The sequence below is a fragment of the Hemiscyllium ocellatum genome, chromosome 26 (assembly GCF_020745735.1).
Source record: "Hemiscyllium ocellatum isolate sHemOce1 chromosome 26, sHemOce1.pat.X.cur, whole genome shotgun sequence".
In the NCBI taxonomy this organism is placed as follows: domain Eukaryota; kingdom Metazoa; phylum Chordata; class Chondrichthyes; order Orectolobiformes; family Hemiscylliidae; genus Hemiscyllium; species Hemiscyllium ocellatum.
In genome coordinates, this window is record NC_083426.1 from 51898285 (window position 1) to 51916252 (window position 17968).

Consider the following 17968-nt stretch of genomic DNA (forward strand, 5'->3'; position numbering starts at 1 on the left):
TCAATGTTGGTTTTTACCTATGGTGCACCTGGGAGGTATCTGGAGTATATTTTAATTTGAATAGTATAACCTGAGAGATATGGACCCTGCAGGTATTTTGTTTCTGATTCACCCATCCCTCTTTGCTTTCAACACTCTTGTAAAGGGTCTGTGCATCAAATACCTTTCCTGATAAAGCCTGAAACACGAGCTGCGTCAAATGGTGGCAGAGGCGTGTACTTCTCCAGGTGTTCCAGCACAAAATGTAGCTCTGGGTGCTGGGGATAGCTCTCTGATACAGGGATAGGAAACGGTGCCAGTTACCACTTAATCAGCAGTCACACTATTCACTGAACTCAAAGGCCACCTTTTATCTGTGACCATCAAACTGCACAACAGGGAACCAGTGAACCTTGCCTAGTACTCAAGTGATAACAAAATACAGCACGCCGTGTTGCAATCCAGCCTAAAAATCAGAGATAATTCAAAGTGACTGCCTTTAATGCAGATCAGCAGAATAATCATCCTTCTAAAAATATGAGCAGTATTCCAATGTGCGCTGTCTCAATTAACACATACTCCCTGCGGCCCTTCAACTGTGAGAAAGCACCATTCATGCACAACATCCTTAAACTGCCAGAAATCTCACTGGGATTTCAGTTCCCCATCAAACTGTCATACGTTTTTTCTCAAATGATAAAAAATGCTAAGCGGTTGAATTGAACACACTTTCATGTAACACTTACGTTCATGAATTTTTAGCTATATACACAAAGATATATACCACCACCTGCAAGTTCTCTTCTGAGTCTTATAGGTGATCCTGGCTTGCTGCTCCTTTACTATTGCTGTGTCAAATCAAAGAACTCTCTGCCTAACAGCACTGTGGGTGTATTCATCCCACTGGTCTATGGTGGTTCAAGCAAGCAACTCACCATCACCTTCAGAAGAAATAGATGGTAAATCCTGGCTGACCCACATCTTATGAATGAATTTTTAAACAAAGGATAATTAGTAGCCCCAATGAAGAAACACACAATTGTTTGCCTTTAATGTGGGGGTGTAGTCAAAAAAAGGATCGATACTGTGTCAAAAAGTTGTTTTATAGCACAAGTAACTAAAATCTTGGCAAGTTTTAAGAAGGGTCTTCAAGTAGGAGATAGAGACAGTGTGATAGAGGCAGAGATAAGGCCTAAGGCAAGTGGCATGGCCACCAATGGTGACACAAAGATAGTTAGGGTACAAGAGACCAGACCTGCAGGAAGTCAATGGTTTCCAATGGTTGTAGTCTTCCAGTTGATTGAGGTAGAGAGATGTGAGGAAATGAAGGAATTTGAACACAAACACATATTCGAGAACTTTAGAATCCTGACAGCTATGGACCAGAATCCAATGCACATTGTCAAGCACAGGAGTAGTAAGTTAGCTAAATTTGGTGCAAGTTACGATAGTTCACTAGAATTTTAGAGAACCGGAAGTTTGGAGGGCGAGACAACAATCAGGAATGAGACCGTTGGACTGGGTGAATATGGAGGTAATGAGATACGAGAGAGGGCTTCAACAACACAAGAGCTGAGGATAGGCCAGACACAGGTGAGCTTACCAACTTACTGGCCTTGGTGATGGAGGGGCCACATAGGTCAGAGACTCAGCTCAGGTTCAGCTAGCCTGGAGTCACAAAGTCACAAAGTCAGTGCAATTCAAAAGGAGGCCATTTAGCCTATCAGATCAATGCAGGCTCTCCTCAGAACAATCCTATCAGTCCCATTTACTGAATCAATTCCACAAAGTTCTGATAGTTCAGTTCTCTCAGCAGCCTACTGCCCATTCAATTTATTTTGGAAGTTCCTGATGATCATTGTTTCATTATCCTGTAAACAGCTAGCTCCAGGAATTCCACCCATCTCTCCTGTCCAAGCCTGCATCTACAAAAGACTACGCCATGACTGCAGACAGTTAAGTTCAGTCTGGGACAGTAACAAATGAGTGGGTTGGAACTGCTGTCAAGGGAACAGAATTTGTGGGAAAATTAGGGAGGGGATGAGTGGATGTTGGCTCAGTCACAAATTCTAATTAGATTCACAGGCAATTGAATGCAGTAATATTAACAGAAATCTCATGGGTGAATATGCCAGAATACTAGCATTAACATTAATGAGGAGACAAAGTGCAGCAGTTAGCTAAACACACAGTAAGACCCAAGACAGCCTTCGTCATAATAACATCAGATTCTAATTTCATCCAGAAATGAGTATGACACCCTTCTGGCAAAGCAACTCAAAATCTCTCTGGGACAACCCTCAATCACAAAATTGCTCCTATGTTCCAAGTGCAACACTAGATTATGAAAAAAAATCAGAATTAAATGTATTTAGGGGATTAAAAAGTTGAAAATATCTTGTTTTCCTTTCAAGTGTAGACATAAATTAAGAGCTGATCAACACTACTCTATAGACTGTTTCTAGTTACTGTAATGATGCACACACAAAGTAAAAGATTATGAGGATTTGGCCAAGACTGAAAAAATGCAGATGAGGGAAGGTCAGACAAATTGGGGTTGTACTGTTTGGAATAGCTACCGAACTGATGAAGGAGCAATGAAAGCTTGTACTTCCAAATAAACCTGTTGGACTTTAACCTGGTGTTGTGTGATTTTTAAACTTTGTCCACCCCAGTCCAACAGCAGCATCTCCACATCATGGAATACAGGAGATTAAAGAGAGATTATATTGAGGTGTCCAAGGTGGTGACATGTCTGGAAAGAATAGATGGGAAGCAATTATTTCTCTCACCAGAGAGATCAATGACACGGGAGTTATAGATTTGAAGTAATTGTTGGAAAGAATAGAATCACACAGCACGGAAACTGGCCCTTCAATCTAACAGTTCATGCTAACCATAATCCCAAACAAAACTAGACCCACCTGCCTGCACTTTGCATATCCCTCCTAATATTTCTGATTCATGTACTTATCTAAATATCTTTTAAACGCTGTAACTACACCCACATCCACCACTTCATCTAGAAGTTCATTCCACACACGAACCATCCTCTGAAAAAAGAATTTTGCCTCCCATGTCTTTTTTAAATCTTTCACCTCTCACCTTAAAAATATGCTCCCTACTCTTGAAATCTTAAGATGAAGAAAGTATTTTCATCCAGACAGCAGTATGGATCTGGAAGTCGCTGTGAGAAAGTGTAGCGGAGGTAGAAACCCTCACCCCATTTAAAAGATGTCTGGATATGGACTTCCATGTTCTGTAACATCCATGAATATGGACTGAATGCTAGGAAGTTGGGTGACTCATTTCTCAGCTGGCACACCCAAGGTGGGCAGACTGGCCTCTTATGGCACTATAAACTTTATATTACCCCATGGTTAGAAGCTAACAAAGAACATAGACCAATACAGGAGCAAAATCAGCCCAGAACCTGAATACTGCTGATAAAATCTTCGAGTAAAAAGTGAGGTCTGCAGATGCTGGAGATCGGACCAAACAACCCAACCACCCCGTGGCTCAACACTAACTCTCCCTCCCACTCCACCAAGGACATGCAGGTCCTTGGACTCCTCCATCGGCAGAACATAACAACACGACGGTTGGAGGAAGAGCGCCTCATCTTCCGCCTGGGAGCCCACCAACCGCAAGGGATGAACTCAGATTCTCCAGTTTCCTCATTTCCCCTCCCCCCACCTTGTCTCAGTCAAATCCCTCGAACTCAGCACCGCCCTCCTAACCTGCAATCTTCTTCCTGACCTCTCCGCCCCCACCCCACTCCAGCCTATCACCCTCACCTTGACCTCCTTCCACCTATCACATCTCCATCGCCCCTCCCCCAAGTCCCTCCTCCCTACCTTTTATCTTAGCCTGCCTGGCACCCTCTCCTCATTCCTGATGAAGGGCTCTGGCCCGAAACGTTGAATTTCCTGTTCCTTGGATGCTGCCTGACCTGCTTTGGTTTGACCAGCAACACATTTACTGCTGATAAAAGACATATTGCCAAAGCTTTTTCCCTCTTCACTTCATCATGACATTTCACAAGAACAGCAATTCAAGAGGAAAAACAATATTTATACTGCTCAAGAGGAAAATGCAGATTGGTTGGCAAGTGGACTCTGATTGGTGGAGGCATTGTCATGGAGAATTGCACCCACTAATGCTGACTGACAGTTCTGAGGAAGGGTCACCAGACCCAAAAACAATAACTCTGATTTCTCTCCACAATTGCTGCCAGACCTGCTGAGCGTTTCTGACAAGTTCAGTTTTTATTTCTGACAGTTAACAGCCAGCATTTATGGGCATATTCCCCGTGGCAACACCTCTGCCAAATCAGCGATTTCCTCTCTCACAGTATAAATGTTTGTTTACCCCTTAACTGTTTTCTTTTGAAACTAAAAGCTTCGACAAAACATGTCATTTGCACAACATCAACCCCATCATTACAGTGGAGAAAACCTGACACAAGCAAAATCTTCAGAATATGTCAGTTATGTCGAGTTTCAGAGTGGAGGTGCAATGTTAGGAGGATATTAGTCAATACTAACAACATTTTGATGTATTGGTTGGTATTGTGTTCAACAAGGCAGCTCTTAAATGGAAAATGACAATATTCATTTCTTACCACAGGATTCAACACCATACCATTCAAAATATGTCTGTCATGTGAAGCATTGGACTGCTCCTCACATTCAGAAGGTTACACCAGTCATTTAAAGCAGACAACTGCAACAGCAAGGTGACCCAGAGAGAGGCTGGAATGGAAACTGAGTCACAATGGTCAAGTGACATTCCAGCAGCTCCAGTCTCATTCAATGACTTCAGCCTGCCCTCACCTCTTCCTATCCCTCGCTGGCCCTCTAGTAACCTCCCCCCTAAACTGGAGTTCATCCAAAACTCCATCACTGTCTCCACTCACAAGCAACTCTTTGATTTTTACAATTCTCCTCCTTGTTTTCAAACTCTCAATAAACTGGGCCCTTCCCTATCGTTAATCTCCTTCTGCCCCACAACCCTCAAGAGATCCGTGCTAGCCCAATTCTGGCCTTTTCTGTAGTTCTCTTGGTTGCACTGGCAGTTGCACCTTCAATTGCCCAGGCTCCAAGATCTCGAATATTGTACCCAATACATCTCCACCTTCCTTTCCTTCTTTATGTCACTCACCAAAACCCACCCCCTTGGCCTAATATCTCCTATGGGGCTTGGGGGTCATATGAGAGCATTTTATTATACTAAAGGTACTTTATAAATGTAAAGTTGTTGCTATTTTCAGTGATCTTCCAGCTGTTGTCAGATTTGGCAGTACAGATATGATCTAGTGAAACGTGGTACAGGTTTATGGAGCTGAATGGCCTCCTGTTACTGCTATTGCTAACATAATATATGTAGCCTGTCTTACATAGACCCCATTGAAGCCAACTGGCTGCAAATCAGGTGAATGGTATCACAACAATTTGATATAAATTGACCACCAAACTCCTATCTCTGCTTAAATGCATGTCCAAAAATCCCTTCAGTGGGCCGGCAGATAATTCTCCATTTCACAGAACTTCAGAAAACCCAATGACCTTAAATCTTGAAAATTGTAATTATCCCTCAGAATTTACAGCCTTTAAGGGAGACCATTTCGGACAGTGTGTGCGTAAAGTGGAACATGCTTTCTGATCTTACTCCTACATAGCCTGACTCATGTCCTCCTGTTCTAGACTAGTCTTACCCAGCGGAAAATGTGTCTTGATATTAGATTAGATTCCCTACAGTGTGGAAACAGGCCTTTCAGCCCAACAAGTCCACACCGACCCTCCAAAGATTAACCCACCCAGTCCCATTTCCCTCTGGCTAATGCACCGAACACTATGGGCAATTTAACGTGGCTAATTCACCTGACCTGCACATCTTTGGACTGTGGGAGGAAACCGGAGCACCCGGAGGAAACCCACGCAGGCACAAGGAGAATATGCAAACTCCACACAGACAGTCGCCCGAGGCTGGAATTGAACCCGGGTCCCTGATGCTGTGAGGCAGCAGTGCTAACCACTGAGCCGCCGTGCCACCCATATCTACCCCATTGGATTCCTCCATCATTTTAAGCTCCTTGATATCTCTACCCAACCATTTAAACTGAAAGGACACAATCCATTTTAGTGGCCCATCCAAAATAAAAAGCACTTCTGGCAGTGCAGCATTGCCTTATTACTGCACTTGGATTAGCAAACCTGGATTACAGGCTGAAGTCACTGTAGGCTGAGTAGAAGCCACAACCTTATGACTCAGAGGCAATGGTGCTACCATTAAACTAGGCTGACACCCAAACAAAGTGCACATCTGCCCTTAAAGGGGAGCCAATGGCCCCATAGTATTATTGCTGGACTATTAATCCAGACACCCTGGTAATGTTCTGTGGGCCTGGGTTCAAATCCCACCATGGCAGATGGTGGAATTTGAATTCAATAACATCTGGAATTAAGAGTCGAATAATGACCATGAATCCATTATCAATTGCTGGAAAAACCCCGTTTGGTTCACTGACGACATTTAGGGAAGGAAACTGCCATCCTTACCTGGTCTGGCCTATATGCGACTCTCGACCCAGAGCAATGTGGTTGACTCTTAACAACCCTCTAGCCAATCAGGGATGGGCAATAAATGCTGGCCCAGCCCGGCAATGACCTCATCCCAAGAATGAATTTTTAAAAATGTGAAGAGCTGGAGGAACAGGAAGACTGCACCAGTCTCAGTTGTGGTGGGTAATTCCCACAGCAAAGGGGAATAAACGTACACCAAAAATGGCTGAAGTGAATCAGAGCAAAGGAGGCTTGGAAAACATTAAACTGCACAAGAGTCCTGGTTCAGATAAATATCCCTTCACAGCACATGCAAACACTTGTACCAGCATTATATACATATTCATAAAATCTCTACAGTGCAGAAGCAGGCCATTCGGCCCATTGAGTCCACACCAACCCTCCGAAGAGCATCCCTACCCAGACCCATTCCTGTAACCCTACATTTCCCATAGCTATTCTACCTGGCCTGCACAGCCCTGGACACTATGGGCAATTTAACATGGCCGATCCACCTAACCTGCACATCTTTAGACTATGGCAGGAAACCGGAGCATCCAGAGGAAACCCACACAGACACAGGGAGAATGTGCAAACTCCACACAGTCGCCCGAAGGTGGAACTGAGCCCAGGTCCCTGGAGCTGAGGCAGCAGTGCTAACCACTGAGCCACCTTGGGCATGTGTAGAGTATAATTTTGTCTGTATGCATGTGCATGAGAGAGTGTTACCCAGATTTATATCAATTGGGCTGTGCTATTTTTTTGTTTTCTTCTTTCTTACACCAACCATGACAAAAGATTCACCCACACTCAAAATTCACACTCACATGAGGAATGGTCACATGGGAGGAATGGGATGGACAGAACTGCCTGGACTGTGAAGTATGCAGTTATGCAAACTCTAGTTAATCACACTTGGAGCACGGAGTGCAGATCTGGACACCACATGTTAGGAAGGATATATTGACCTTGGAGGGAGTACAATGTCGGTTTACAAGAATACCACCTGGATTTCAAAGGATAGTTATGAGGTGAAATTATTCAAATTAAGTCTGCTTCCTCTACAATGTAGAATGTTAAGGAGTGATTTGATCAAAGTCTTCAAGATATTATCAGGGTAGCAAAAGAAACTACTTCTACTGGTTGGGAATTTTAGAACCGGGGCATAGTCTGACAATTAGGACTGGATTCTTCAGGAGAGAAGTTAGGAAGCACTTCTACACACAAAGGATGGTAGATGTTTGGAACGCTCTCCCACAAACAGCAGTGGATACAGGAATGGTTGTTATGGAGTCAGAGTGATACAGCACAGAAACACGCCCTTCAATCTAACCAGTCCATGCCGAACATAGTCCCAAATTAAACAAGTCCCACCTGCCTGCTTCTGGCCTATATCCCTCCAAACGTTTCATATGCATATACTTACCCAAGTGTCTTTTAAACATTATAACTGTGCCTACATTCACCACTTCCTCAGGGAACTCAGTCCACACACAAACCACTTTCTGTGTAAAAAATTTGCCTCATGTCTTTTATAAATCTCTCTCCTCTCACCTTAAAAATGTAGTGGCCTAGTCTTGAAATCTGCCATCCTAAGGAACAGACATTGACTAATAATCCCTCCATACCTCTCACGTTTTATAAACCTCTATGAGGTCACTTTTCAATCGCCTATGCTCTGGTGAAAGCCCCAGTCTATCCAGGCTCTTATAACTCAAACCTCCACATCCAACGTGTGCTAAATCTCTTCTGACCCTCTCCAGCTTAATAATATTCTTCCTATAACAGGGTGACCAGAAATGGACACAGTGTTCCAGAAGAGCCCTCACCAACGTCCTGTACAACCTCAACTTGACGTCACAACTCCTATACTCAAAAGACTAAGCAATGAAAGCAAGTAAGCTAAATGCCCTATTTACGCAAAAGTATTAAGGGATATGGGCCACAGGCAGGTGTACGGAGTTAGGGCACAGATCAGCCACGATCTCATTGAATGGTGGAAGAGGACAAGAGGCTGAATGACCTAATCCTCATCCTATATAATAGCATAGTGCTTCAGTGACAATCAGTATCTTCTGAAGAGAATACAGAGGCAAGAGTAGGCCATTCAGTGCCTCAAGCCTGCTGTTGTCTCAACTCAATTTTGATTTGGAGGTGCCCGTGTTGGACTGGGGTGAACAAAGTTAAAAAATCACACATCATCAGGTTATAGTGCAACAGGTTTATTTAGAGAATCCCTGGCGAGTTACTAAGGTACAGTAGAGCAGCTCTCTGAGCACATGACCTCACCTCCCTCACCTGGATGGAGGAGAACACACCAGCGGGTCTTCGAGGTGCTGTAACTATGGCCACCTTCAAGAATGGAGAGTAGACCGATTGTGGGAACACCCATGCAATCTCCCCGCTGTCCATCTCAGAGAAGGCCATTGGAAAAACCGTCCTCAGCCACTTCCTCCTCGTGGCTGAACAGCTGCTCCCAGAGTCACAATGTAGATTCCATCCATCCAGGGGCACAATGAAGATGCTCTTCACAGCAAGGCAAGTCCAAGAAAAGTGCAGAGAGCTATATATGGCTTTATTCAACTTCACAGATGTCTGGGACCCTATCAAATACGATGGATTATGAAATGCCCTCCTCAAATTTAGCTGTCCACAGAACAATATGCACAACATGTGAGCGGTGATCCTGACCAGTGGATCCACAGACACAATGCGTGCAAACTGGGGTCAAGTTGCATCATCGCACCAACACCCTTCTCGATTTCCTCTACCCCTTCTCCATGAAGCTTCTTGCTGGATTGGAGCTTCTCAACAGGATGAGCAGGATTGAGTTCAGATTGCATCAGCTCCAGTCCAGAACCAAGACCACCACATCCTCTATCAAAGAGCTACACTAGACAGAGAACCGTTGTGTGTGTGTGCATACTTTGAGGGTGAGCTCTAAACCATCATCTTCTGGAAAGACATCCAGGAGACAAAGACCTTTCTCCTGCTGGACACCACTGACCAACTATTGGTGGGCCACTAAATAATTTATTTTTCCTCAGGCATCTCCACTCAATGAGGATGAAATTCAACATCATTGCCAGTCACGTATACAACCTCAGCCATCTGAGGAACAGAATGTTTGACAACAAAGACCTCAAACCCAGCACCGAGTTCCTGCTCTCCAGGGAGGTAGTGTTACCAGCCATACACTATGTGGCAATTTGGACCATATATGGACAATGTACAGCAGACTTCAAAATCTCGAGAAATATCAGCAGCAATGCCTCCACAAAAACTTGCAAGTCCAGTCAGCACTCCAGTATCAGCGTCCTCTCTTCAGCTCAAATTGCCTGTAATCTGTGCAATACTGGTGATCAGCTGCATCTGGTAGGCCACATGCCGAATACTAGACTTCCATAACAAACTTTCCAATCTGAACTGCATCACAGCAAGTGGTTAGCAGGAAGGCAAATACCTCAGAGTACAATGGGATCTTGATCAGATCAACCAACAGGCTGAGAAGTGGCAGATGGAGTTTAATTTAGACAACTGTAAGGTGCTGCATTTTGGAAAAGCAAATCAGAGCAGGACTTATACACTTAATAGTAAATCCTGGGGAGCGTTGCTGAAAAAGGTACCTTGGAGTACAGGTTCATAGCTCCTTGAAAGTGGAGTCGCATAGTGAAGGAGGCATTAGGCATGCTTTCATTTATTGGTCAGAGCATTGAGTATAGGAGCTGGGAGGTCATGTTGCGGCTGTACATTACATTAGTTAGACCACCTTGGGAATGTTGCATGCAATTCTGGTCTTCTTCCTATCGGAAGGATGTTGTGAAACTTGAAAGGGTTCAAAAAGGATTTAAGTATGTTGTCAGGGTTCGAGGATCTGAACTCTAGAGAGAGGCTGAACAGGCTGGGGCTGCTTTCCCTGGAGCATCAAAGGCTGAGGGGTGACCTCAGAGGTTTATAAAATCATGAGGGGCATGGATAGGATAAGTAGACAAGGTCATTTCCCTGGGATGGGGGAGTCCAGAACTAGAGGGCATAGGTTTAGGGTGAGAGGGGAAAGATATAAAAGGGACCTAAGGGGCAATTTTTTCACGCAGAGGGTGGTGTGTATAGAATGAGCTGCCAGAGGAAGTGGTGGAGGCTGGTACAATTACAACATTTAAAAGGCAATTGTATAGGTATATGAAAAGGAAGGGTTTGGAGGGATATGGGCCAAGTGCTGGCAAACGGGACTAGATTAGGTTAGGATATCTGGTCAGCTTGGACGAGTTGAACCAAAGGATCTGTTTCTGTGCTGTATGTAATATCCCCACTGATGTGTGGGAAAGCCTTGCCCAAGGTAGTGCTAACTGGCAAAGTAGTGTCTGTGAAATTGCCAATCATCTTAAGCATTTTCAATAGGCCCAGGTGAAGCCTGTGTGGAAGGAGCATGCAAAAACCTGGGCATCCCAATAACTGTTTCTTTAAACACCTTCCCTACCTGTGGTAGGCTGTGTGCACCCAGACTCTTTAGTCACCTCAGGACTCAAGCCCCAAGTGGAAGAAAGTCATTTTCAATCTTGAGGAGGAAGACAGAGAATGAAGTGCAGTAAAATGTTGTTAGTTGTCGAAATGCCTACTGATGTAAAGTGCTCGGGGTCTTTCGAATGATGGTCAGATGTTGCAATTTGATTATCGCAACCTGGCTGAGGGGATGAACATTGTTGAGGGAGACTGCAATGGGAACTCTCAATGTCCACAGGGAGGGGACAGATGGAGCAATTCTTTTTCAACTCATCTGAAGGAAGGCACCTCCAATGATGCAACACTCCCTCAGTCCTGCCCTCAGCTTAGATTTTTTATGCTCGGCTCCTGGTGCGGAATGTGAATCCACAACAAGCTTCTGATTTGGAAGGACGTTACCAACCAGCCTTTAAGAAAAGCAATAATCAACTTACCGAGGGAGGGTGTCTGAGAAACAAACAGTAATCATTTCCTTGCTGGTTTGTCTCTTGCTCTGCAATCACTCAGGAATTGTCTTTCTGCCTCTAGCCATTATGTGCAGGGAGAAGCCTTTGTGACCTAACACAAAGTCTAATATAACTAGCAACTGCCGAACCTGGACCCAAAACTTGGCCCAGGGATTAAACATCCTGCTGAGGGTATAGGGAGAACCATGACTCACAATGCCATCTGGAAATGTGCCAATTCCATCCTCCTGATTGCAATATGAACACACATACGTACACAGACACCTTCTTCCAGTAAGCAATGGTTCTTGCTGCTGAAGGTTCAGTCATAAAAGCAATCCCTCAATTCCACCAACAAGTTTCTAAATATCTGCAGTCAGCAGGGTTGAAATACCCACGACCAGAAATAAATTTTTAATGTAAAACCCTGAGCCTGGTGTTCATGTACCACAATATCCTTTCCCGTCCCTTTGTCTGTTACCTCTTGCAGCCCAACCAAAGATTCTGTCTTCCTCCAATTCTGCCCTCTTGTGCTGCTCAGACCACCATTTGCAGTCACACCAGTTTTTTTCTTGGCCTCAAGTCCCAGAATGCTTTCTCTCAAACTCTTCTCACTCCCCTCCCCACCCCACAACCCCTCCTCCCAAACACAGCTTAAAATCAGACTTTTGGTCATGTGTTCTGCAACCTCCTTAAGCAGTTCAGCATCAGATTTTATCTCTTAGTATGACTGTGAATCATCTGGAGACATGTTAATAAGCTAAACTCCCTAATCTCATCAACCCATTTTGCATTGAGCATTGACCCTTACAGGTACATTGTTTGAAGGACAGTCACCTCTTTAACACCTAGTTGCTTTGAATTGTGGATATTCATTTAATGAACTCCAACTGAATGAGGTTTTGCTGTTATTGCAAGCAAAACAAGAAATATGACCCACATTCCAGGCTACCACTTAAGATTGTGGCTGATCTTCAACTCCGTCTGTTTCCAAATCCCATGACTCCCTTAGTTTATCGATTTTTGATCTCAGCCTTGAATACATTCAACTACTAAAGGTTCCATAGTCCTCGAAGGATTAGAATTACAGAGAATTCTTCACAGCCCACTGTGAAGAAACTTCCCTTCACCTCAGTCCTATATTGTTGACCCTTCATCATAAGACAGTGGCCCCAGTTCTTAAAGTTTCCGTGTCAATAGATATGGAGCTGGAGAAGCAAAGCAGGTCAGACAGCATCAGAGGAGCAGGAAAAGGCTCAGCCTGAAACACCAACTTTCCTGCTCCTTCGATGCTGACCTGCTGTGCTTCCCCAGCTCCATATCTATTAACTCTGGCTGCCAGCATCTGCAGTCCTCACTGACTCTTAAATTTTCAGTGACTGGAAATAGCCACTAAGGCACCAAACAGACACATCGACCTAGACCCTATATACCGGCCACTGCAGCGGACAGCAACTGACAACCGGAAGCGGCAGATTCAAACCACTATAAATGCCGGAGGAATCAGCACAGAAGCACTTCACAGGAAGCTCCCAAGCACTGAGGATGTCACCTAGAAAGGGGACGAAATGTTTGCAACAAAAACTCCCAGCTTGGCGAACAGAACCACAACAACGAGCACCCAAGCTACAAATATTCTCACAAACTTTGAGCACCAAACCTCCTCAAAATCTCATGTCTCAGTGAAATTCCCTCTCGTTCCTCGAAATTCAAGTACAGGCTCAACCAGTTCAGTCTCTCCTCATAGGACAACACTTCCATCCCAGAAACGGGCGGCACGGTGGCACAGTGATTAGCACTGCTGCCTCACAGCGCCTGAGACCCGGGTTCAATTCCCGACTCAGGCGACTGACTGTGTGGAGTTTGCACGTTCTCCCTGTGTCTGCGTGGGTTTCCTCCGGGTGCTCCGGTTTCCTCCCACAGTCTAAAGATGTGCGGGTCAGGTGAATTGGCCATGCTAAAATTGCCCGTAGTGTTAGGTAAGGGGTAAATGTAGGGGTATGGGTGGGTTTCGCTTCGGCGGGTCGGTGTGGACTTGTTGGGCCGAAGGGCCTGTTTCCACACTAAGTAATCTAATCTAAAAAAACCAATCTGGTGAATCTTTTGTCCAGACAGGTTTCCTCCCACAATCCAAAGATGTGCTGGTTAGGTCAGTTGCCCATGCTAAATTGTCCATAGTGTTCAGGGATGTGTAGACTAGGTGCATTAGTCAGGGTAAATGTAGAGTAATAGGTGAGGGGAATGGATCTAGGTGGGATGCTCCGAGGGTCGGTGTGGACTTGTTGGGCTGAAAGGCCTGTTTCCACACTGTAGGGAATCTATGATTCTTAGCTGCATTCCCTCTGAAGGCAGTTATCTGTCTCACCATGTGGAGATGTAAAGAGTTCTCCAGGTCTGGTCTTACACAGCCCAGTCCAGTTGAAGCAAGTCCTTCTTAATCAACCACTTTACATTAGCCAATGCACCCCTTGCCTAAATATAATCAGTGTGCTTTCTATATTTTGTTTACAATGACACAAATTTAAATGGTGGTTGACCTTGTAAAACATTTCAAGTGTTTCTATTTTACCACACAACATAAGTAGGCTGTCGTTCACCTAATCTGGATATATTCCTTTGCTGTCCGTGTCCTCCTCAGTGCTTACCCTCCCACTTGGCTTTGTACCAATATCAAAGTTGGATGCCTAACTCTCAGTCCCCTCCCCTAAATCATACAGACTGTAAATCCTCCAAAGCCCCAAGTGCTGGCTCTTGTGAGATCCCACCAGTAAAAATTTAGCAACCGAAAAATGACCAGTTTCTTCCTTCAAAAATTCATTGACAATGCTAACAGTTACCCCAAACCCATGGCCCCTCATATTATAGCACAACGTTTTACTATGGCACTGAAAATCCAAATTTATACCGCTTCACTGGTTCCCCCTCACCTAGGTAAGAAAGCATTACAGGTTTCAAAATAACTGTACAATTGCCTACTAACAGATCACCTTTTCCCCCATTTCGGTCAACGACTAAGGCAGACACCTCCTGCTAATTGAGTTCTGTAATGTTTCCGACAACAATCCAACAGCAGATGCTATAACACAAGACAAAGAGATAAAAACAGACAAAGGCAATTGCAGATGGTCGAGGGAAGGGAGCGAAGTTAACCGCCCCATCTCCCCTCCCCATGGTGACATGGCAGCGCTGACTTGTCACTGCCGACCTGAGATGATGGGAGTGGGGCAAACTGTGTCTGAGTTGGACACATATCAAAGCGTTTGTATACATAGATTGGACGTGTTTGCAAACATACAGCGCAGGTTCACAAAGTGCACCGAAATGTACAAAGCGTGTCGCTTTTACCTCGTGGTGACTCCGGGCAATGAACAATCCTTTCCTGCTGCAAACATTTGGAACAGGTTTTGGGAGAGAGAGAGAGAGAGAGAGGAGATCTTTTAGCTCCGTAAATAAGGGCAACCCTGCCCGACCGCTTATTGGTAAAAGTTTCGGAAACATGTTGATAGGAGCATTGAGGAACTGGTCCTTGCTATGCTTTTTAAACAATGCAACTGAGTCGAGCAGATCAATAAACAATTTAAAATTTGAGAACTTTCTCCAGACACAGAAAAACCCACAGAGTTGTGTTATTTTTGCTCTGTGACCATTAAGGGCTGTCCTACCTTCACCATTCTGCGGTATGCTTCCCCGGCTCTGGTGATCGGGGGAACGCCGCTGCAGGCTCCCTCAACCCCGGTCTCTCACAAACACTTTCCCGGTCCCTCTGCAAATCCAACGCTGCCGACGTGGCGCTCCACCCCACACTACAACCGGACGTGGCGTCAACTACAGCGCAAAAAAAAACTAAACTACACTAAAAAAACAAAGTCTGTTAACCGTCTCTGCACAGATGTCTGTGTTTGGGGCTCTGGGAAGGGTACCCACACCGACTGCAAACCCATCTGCTCCTTTACCTCTCTCTCTCACACACACACACACACACAAAAGGTGGAACTCTCTGTGAAAAGGCTAATTTCAACTGACTGCTGTTATCCCACACAGATTAGTCTGCATGCAGCAATCCCCAGTAAATATTGACTCACCCTCGGGCAGCCAATGTTAATTTTGATCCTTTTTGCAAGCTTTTGTAAAACTATTTATTGTCAATATTGACATACTCCCCTGTTCACGAGATTTTGGGTCACTCCGTCCACATTTACAAAGTCAGCCAGACCTCCTGTAAATATTGATCAATTCTTGGACCTGCTGCGATTATTGATACACTGTGGGTTACTTGCTGTAAATCATCAGCCATTTCTTCGATCGGGGCTCTTTCAAAGTCGATTGAATTAGATGGTCCAAAATTTTACACAATCCAGTGGGAAAGGCAAGGTGGGAGGGAGGTGATCATAGAGTCATAGAGATGTACAGCACTGGAAACAGACCCTTCAGTCCAACCCATCCATGCTGACCAGATATCCCAACCCAATCTACTCCCACCTGCTGGCACCCAGCCCATATTCCTCCAAACCCTTCCTATTCACGTACCCATCCAGATACCTTGAGGGTGTTGCAATTGTAGCAGCCTCCACCACTTCCTCTATCAGCTTATTCCATACATGTACCACCCTCTGCATGAAAAACATATGAAAAAAAATCTTTCCCCTCTCACTGTAAACCTTTGCCCTCTAATTCTGGACTCCCCCACCCCAGGAAAAGACTTTGTCTATTTATCCTAACCATGCCCTTAATGATTTTATAAACCTCTATAAGGTCACCCCTCAGCCTCTGACGCTCCAGGGAAAACAGCCCCAGCCCTACCCAACCTCTCCTGATAGCTCAAATCCTCCAACCCTGGCAACATCCTTGTAAATCTTTTCTGAACCTTTTCAAGTTTCCCAAAGTCCTTCCGATAGGAAGGAGGCCAGAATTGAACGCAATATTCCAACAGCGGCCTAACCAATGTCCTGGACAGCTGCAACATGACCTCCCAACTCCTGTACTCAATACTCTGACCAATAAAAGAAAGCATACCAAACGCCTTCACTATGCTATCTACCTGCGACTCCACTTTCAAGGAACTATGAACCTGCACTCCAAGGTCTCTTTGTTCAGCAACACTCCCTAGGACCTTACCATAAAGTGTATAAGTCCTGCTCAGATTTGCTTTCCCAAAATGCAGCACCTCGCATTTATCTGAATTAAACTCCATCTGCCATTCTCAGCCCATTGGCCCATCTGGTCCAGATCCTGTTTTAATCTGAGGTAACCCTCTTCACTGTCCACTACACCTCCAATTTTGGTGTCATTTGCAAACTTGCTAACTATACCTCATATGCTCACATCCAAATCATTTATATAAATGATTAAAAGTAGTGGACCCAGCACCGATCCATGTAACCCTTCACTGGTCACAGGCCTCCAGTCTGAAAAACAACCCTCCACCACCACCCTCTGTCTTCTACCTCTGAGCCAGTTCTGTATCCAAATGGCTAGTTCTCCCTGTATTCCATGAGATCTAACTTTGCTAACCAATCTCCTGGAGGAACTTTGTCAAACGCCTTATAGATCACGTCCACTGCTCTGTCTTCATTAATCCTCTTTGTTACTTCTTCAAAAAAAACTCAATCAAGTATGTGAGACATGATTTCCCACGCACAAAGCCATCCCTAATCAGTCCTTGCCTTTCCAAACACATGTACATCCTGTCCCTCAGGATTCCCTCCAACAACTTATCCACCACCGATATCAGGCTCACTGGTCTATAGTTCCCTGGCTTGTCCTTACCACCTTTCTTAAACAGGGGCACCACGTTAGCCAACCTCCAGTCTTCCGGAACTTCACCTGTAATTATCAGTGTTCCAAATATCTCAGCAAGAGGCCCAGCAATCACTTCTCTAGCTTCCCACAGAGTTCTCGGGTACACCTGATCACGTCCTGGGGATTTATCCACTTTTATGCATTTCAAGACATCCAGCACTTCCTCCTCTGTAATATGGACATTTTGCAAGATGTCACCATCTATTTCCCTACAGTCTATACCTTCCATATCTTTTTCCACAGTAAATACTGATGCAAAATGCTCGTTTAGTATCTCCCCCATCTGTGGCTCCACACAAAGGCCGCCTTGCTGATCTTTGAGGGGCCCTATTCTCTCCCTAGTTACCCTTTTGTCCTTAATATATTTATAAAAGCCCTTTAGATTCTCCTTAACTCTATTTGTCAAAGCTATCTCATGTCCCCTTTTTGCCTTCCTGATTTCCATTATAAGTATACCCCTACTGCTGTTTATACTTTTCTAAGGATTCACTCGATCTATCCTGTCTATACCTGGCATATGCTTCCTTCTTTTTCTTAACCAAACCCTCAATTTCTTTAGTCATCCAGCATTCTCTACACTTACCAGCCTTCCCTTTCACCCTGACAGGAATATACTGTCTCTTGACTCTCGTTATCTCATTCCTGAAGGCTTCCCATTTTCCAGACGTCCCTTTACCTGTG

General features: G+C 44.7%; 1 protein-coding gene across 1 annotated transcript in view; it reads right to left on the reverse strand.

Moving 5' to 3' along the window:
• zgc:153675 (uncharacterized protein LOC768179 homolog) overlaps window positions 1–15278 on the reverse strand; it is a 30453-nt gene extending 15175 nt beyond the window's left edge. Inside the window, exon 1 of the mRNA XM_060845631.1 lies at window positions 15151–15278. Coding sequence (XP_060701614.1) covers window positions 15151–15159 — 9 coding nt within the window. The 5' untranslated portion in view covers window positions 15160–15278. The remainder of the gene's footprint in view (window positions 1–15150) is intronic.
• Between the last annotated feature and the right edge of the window lie 2690 nt (window positions 15279–17968).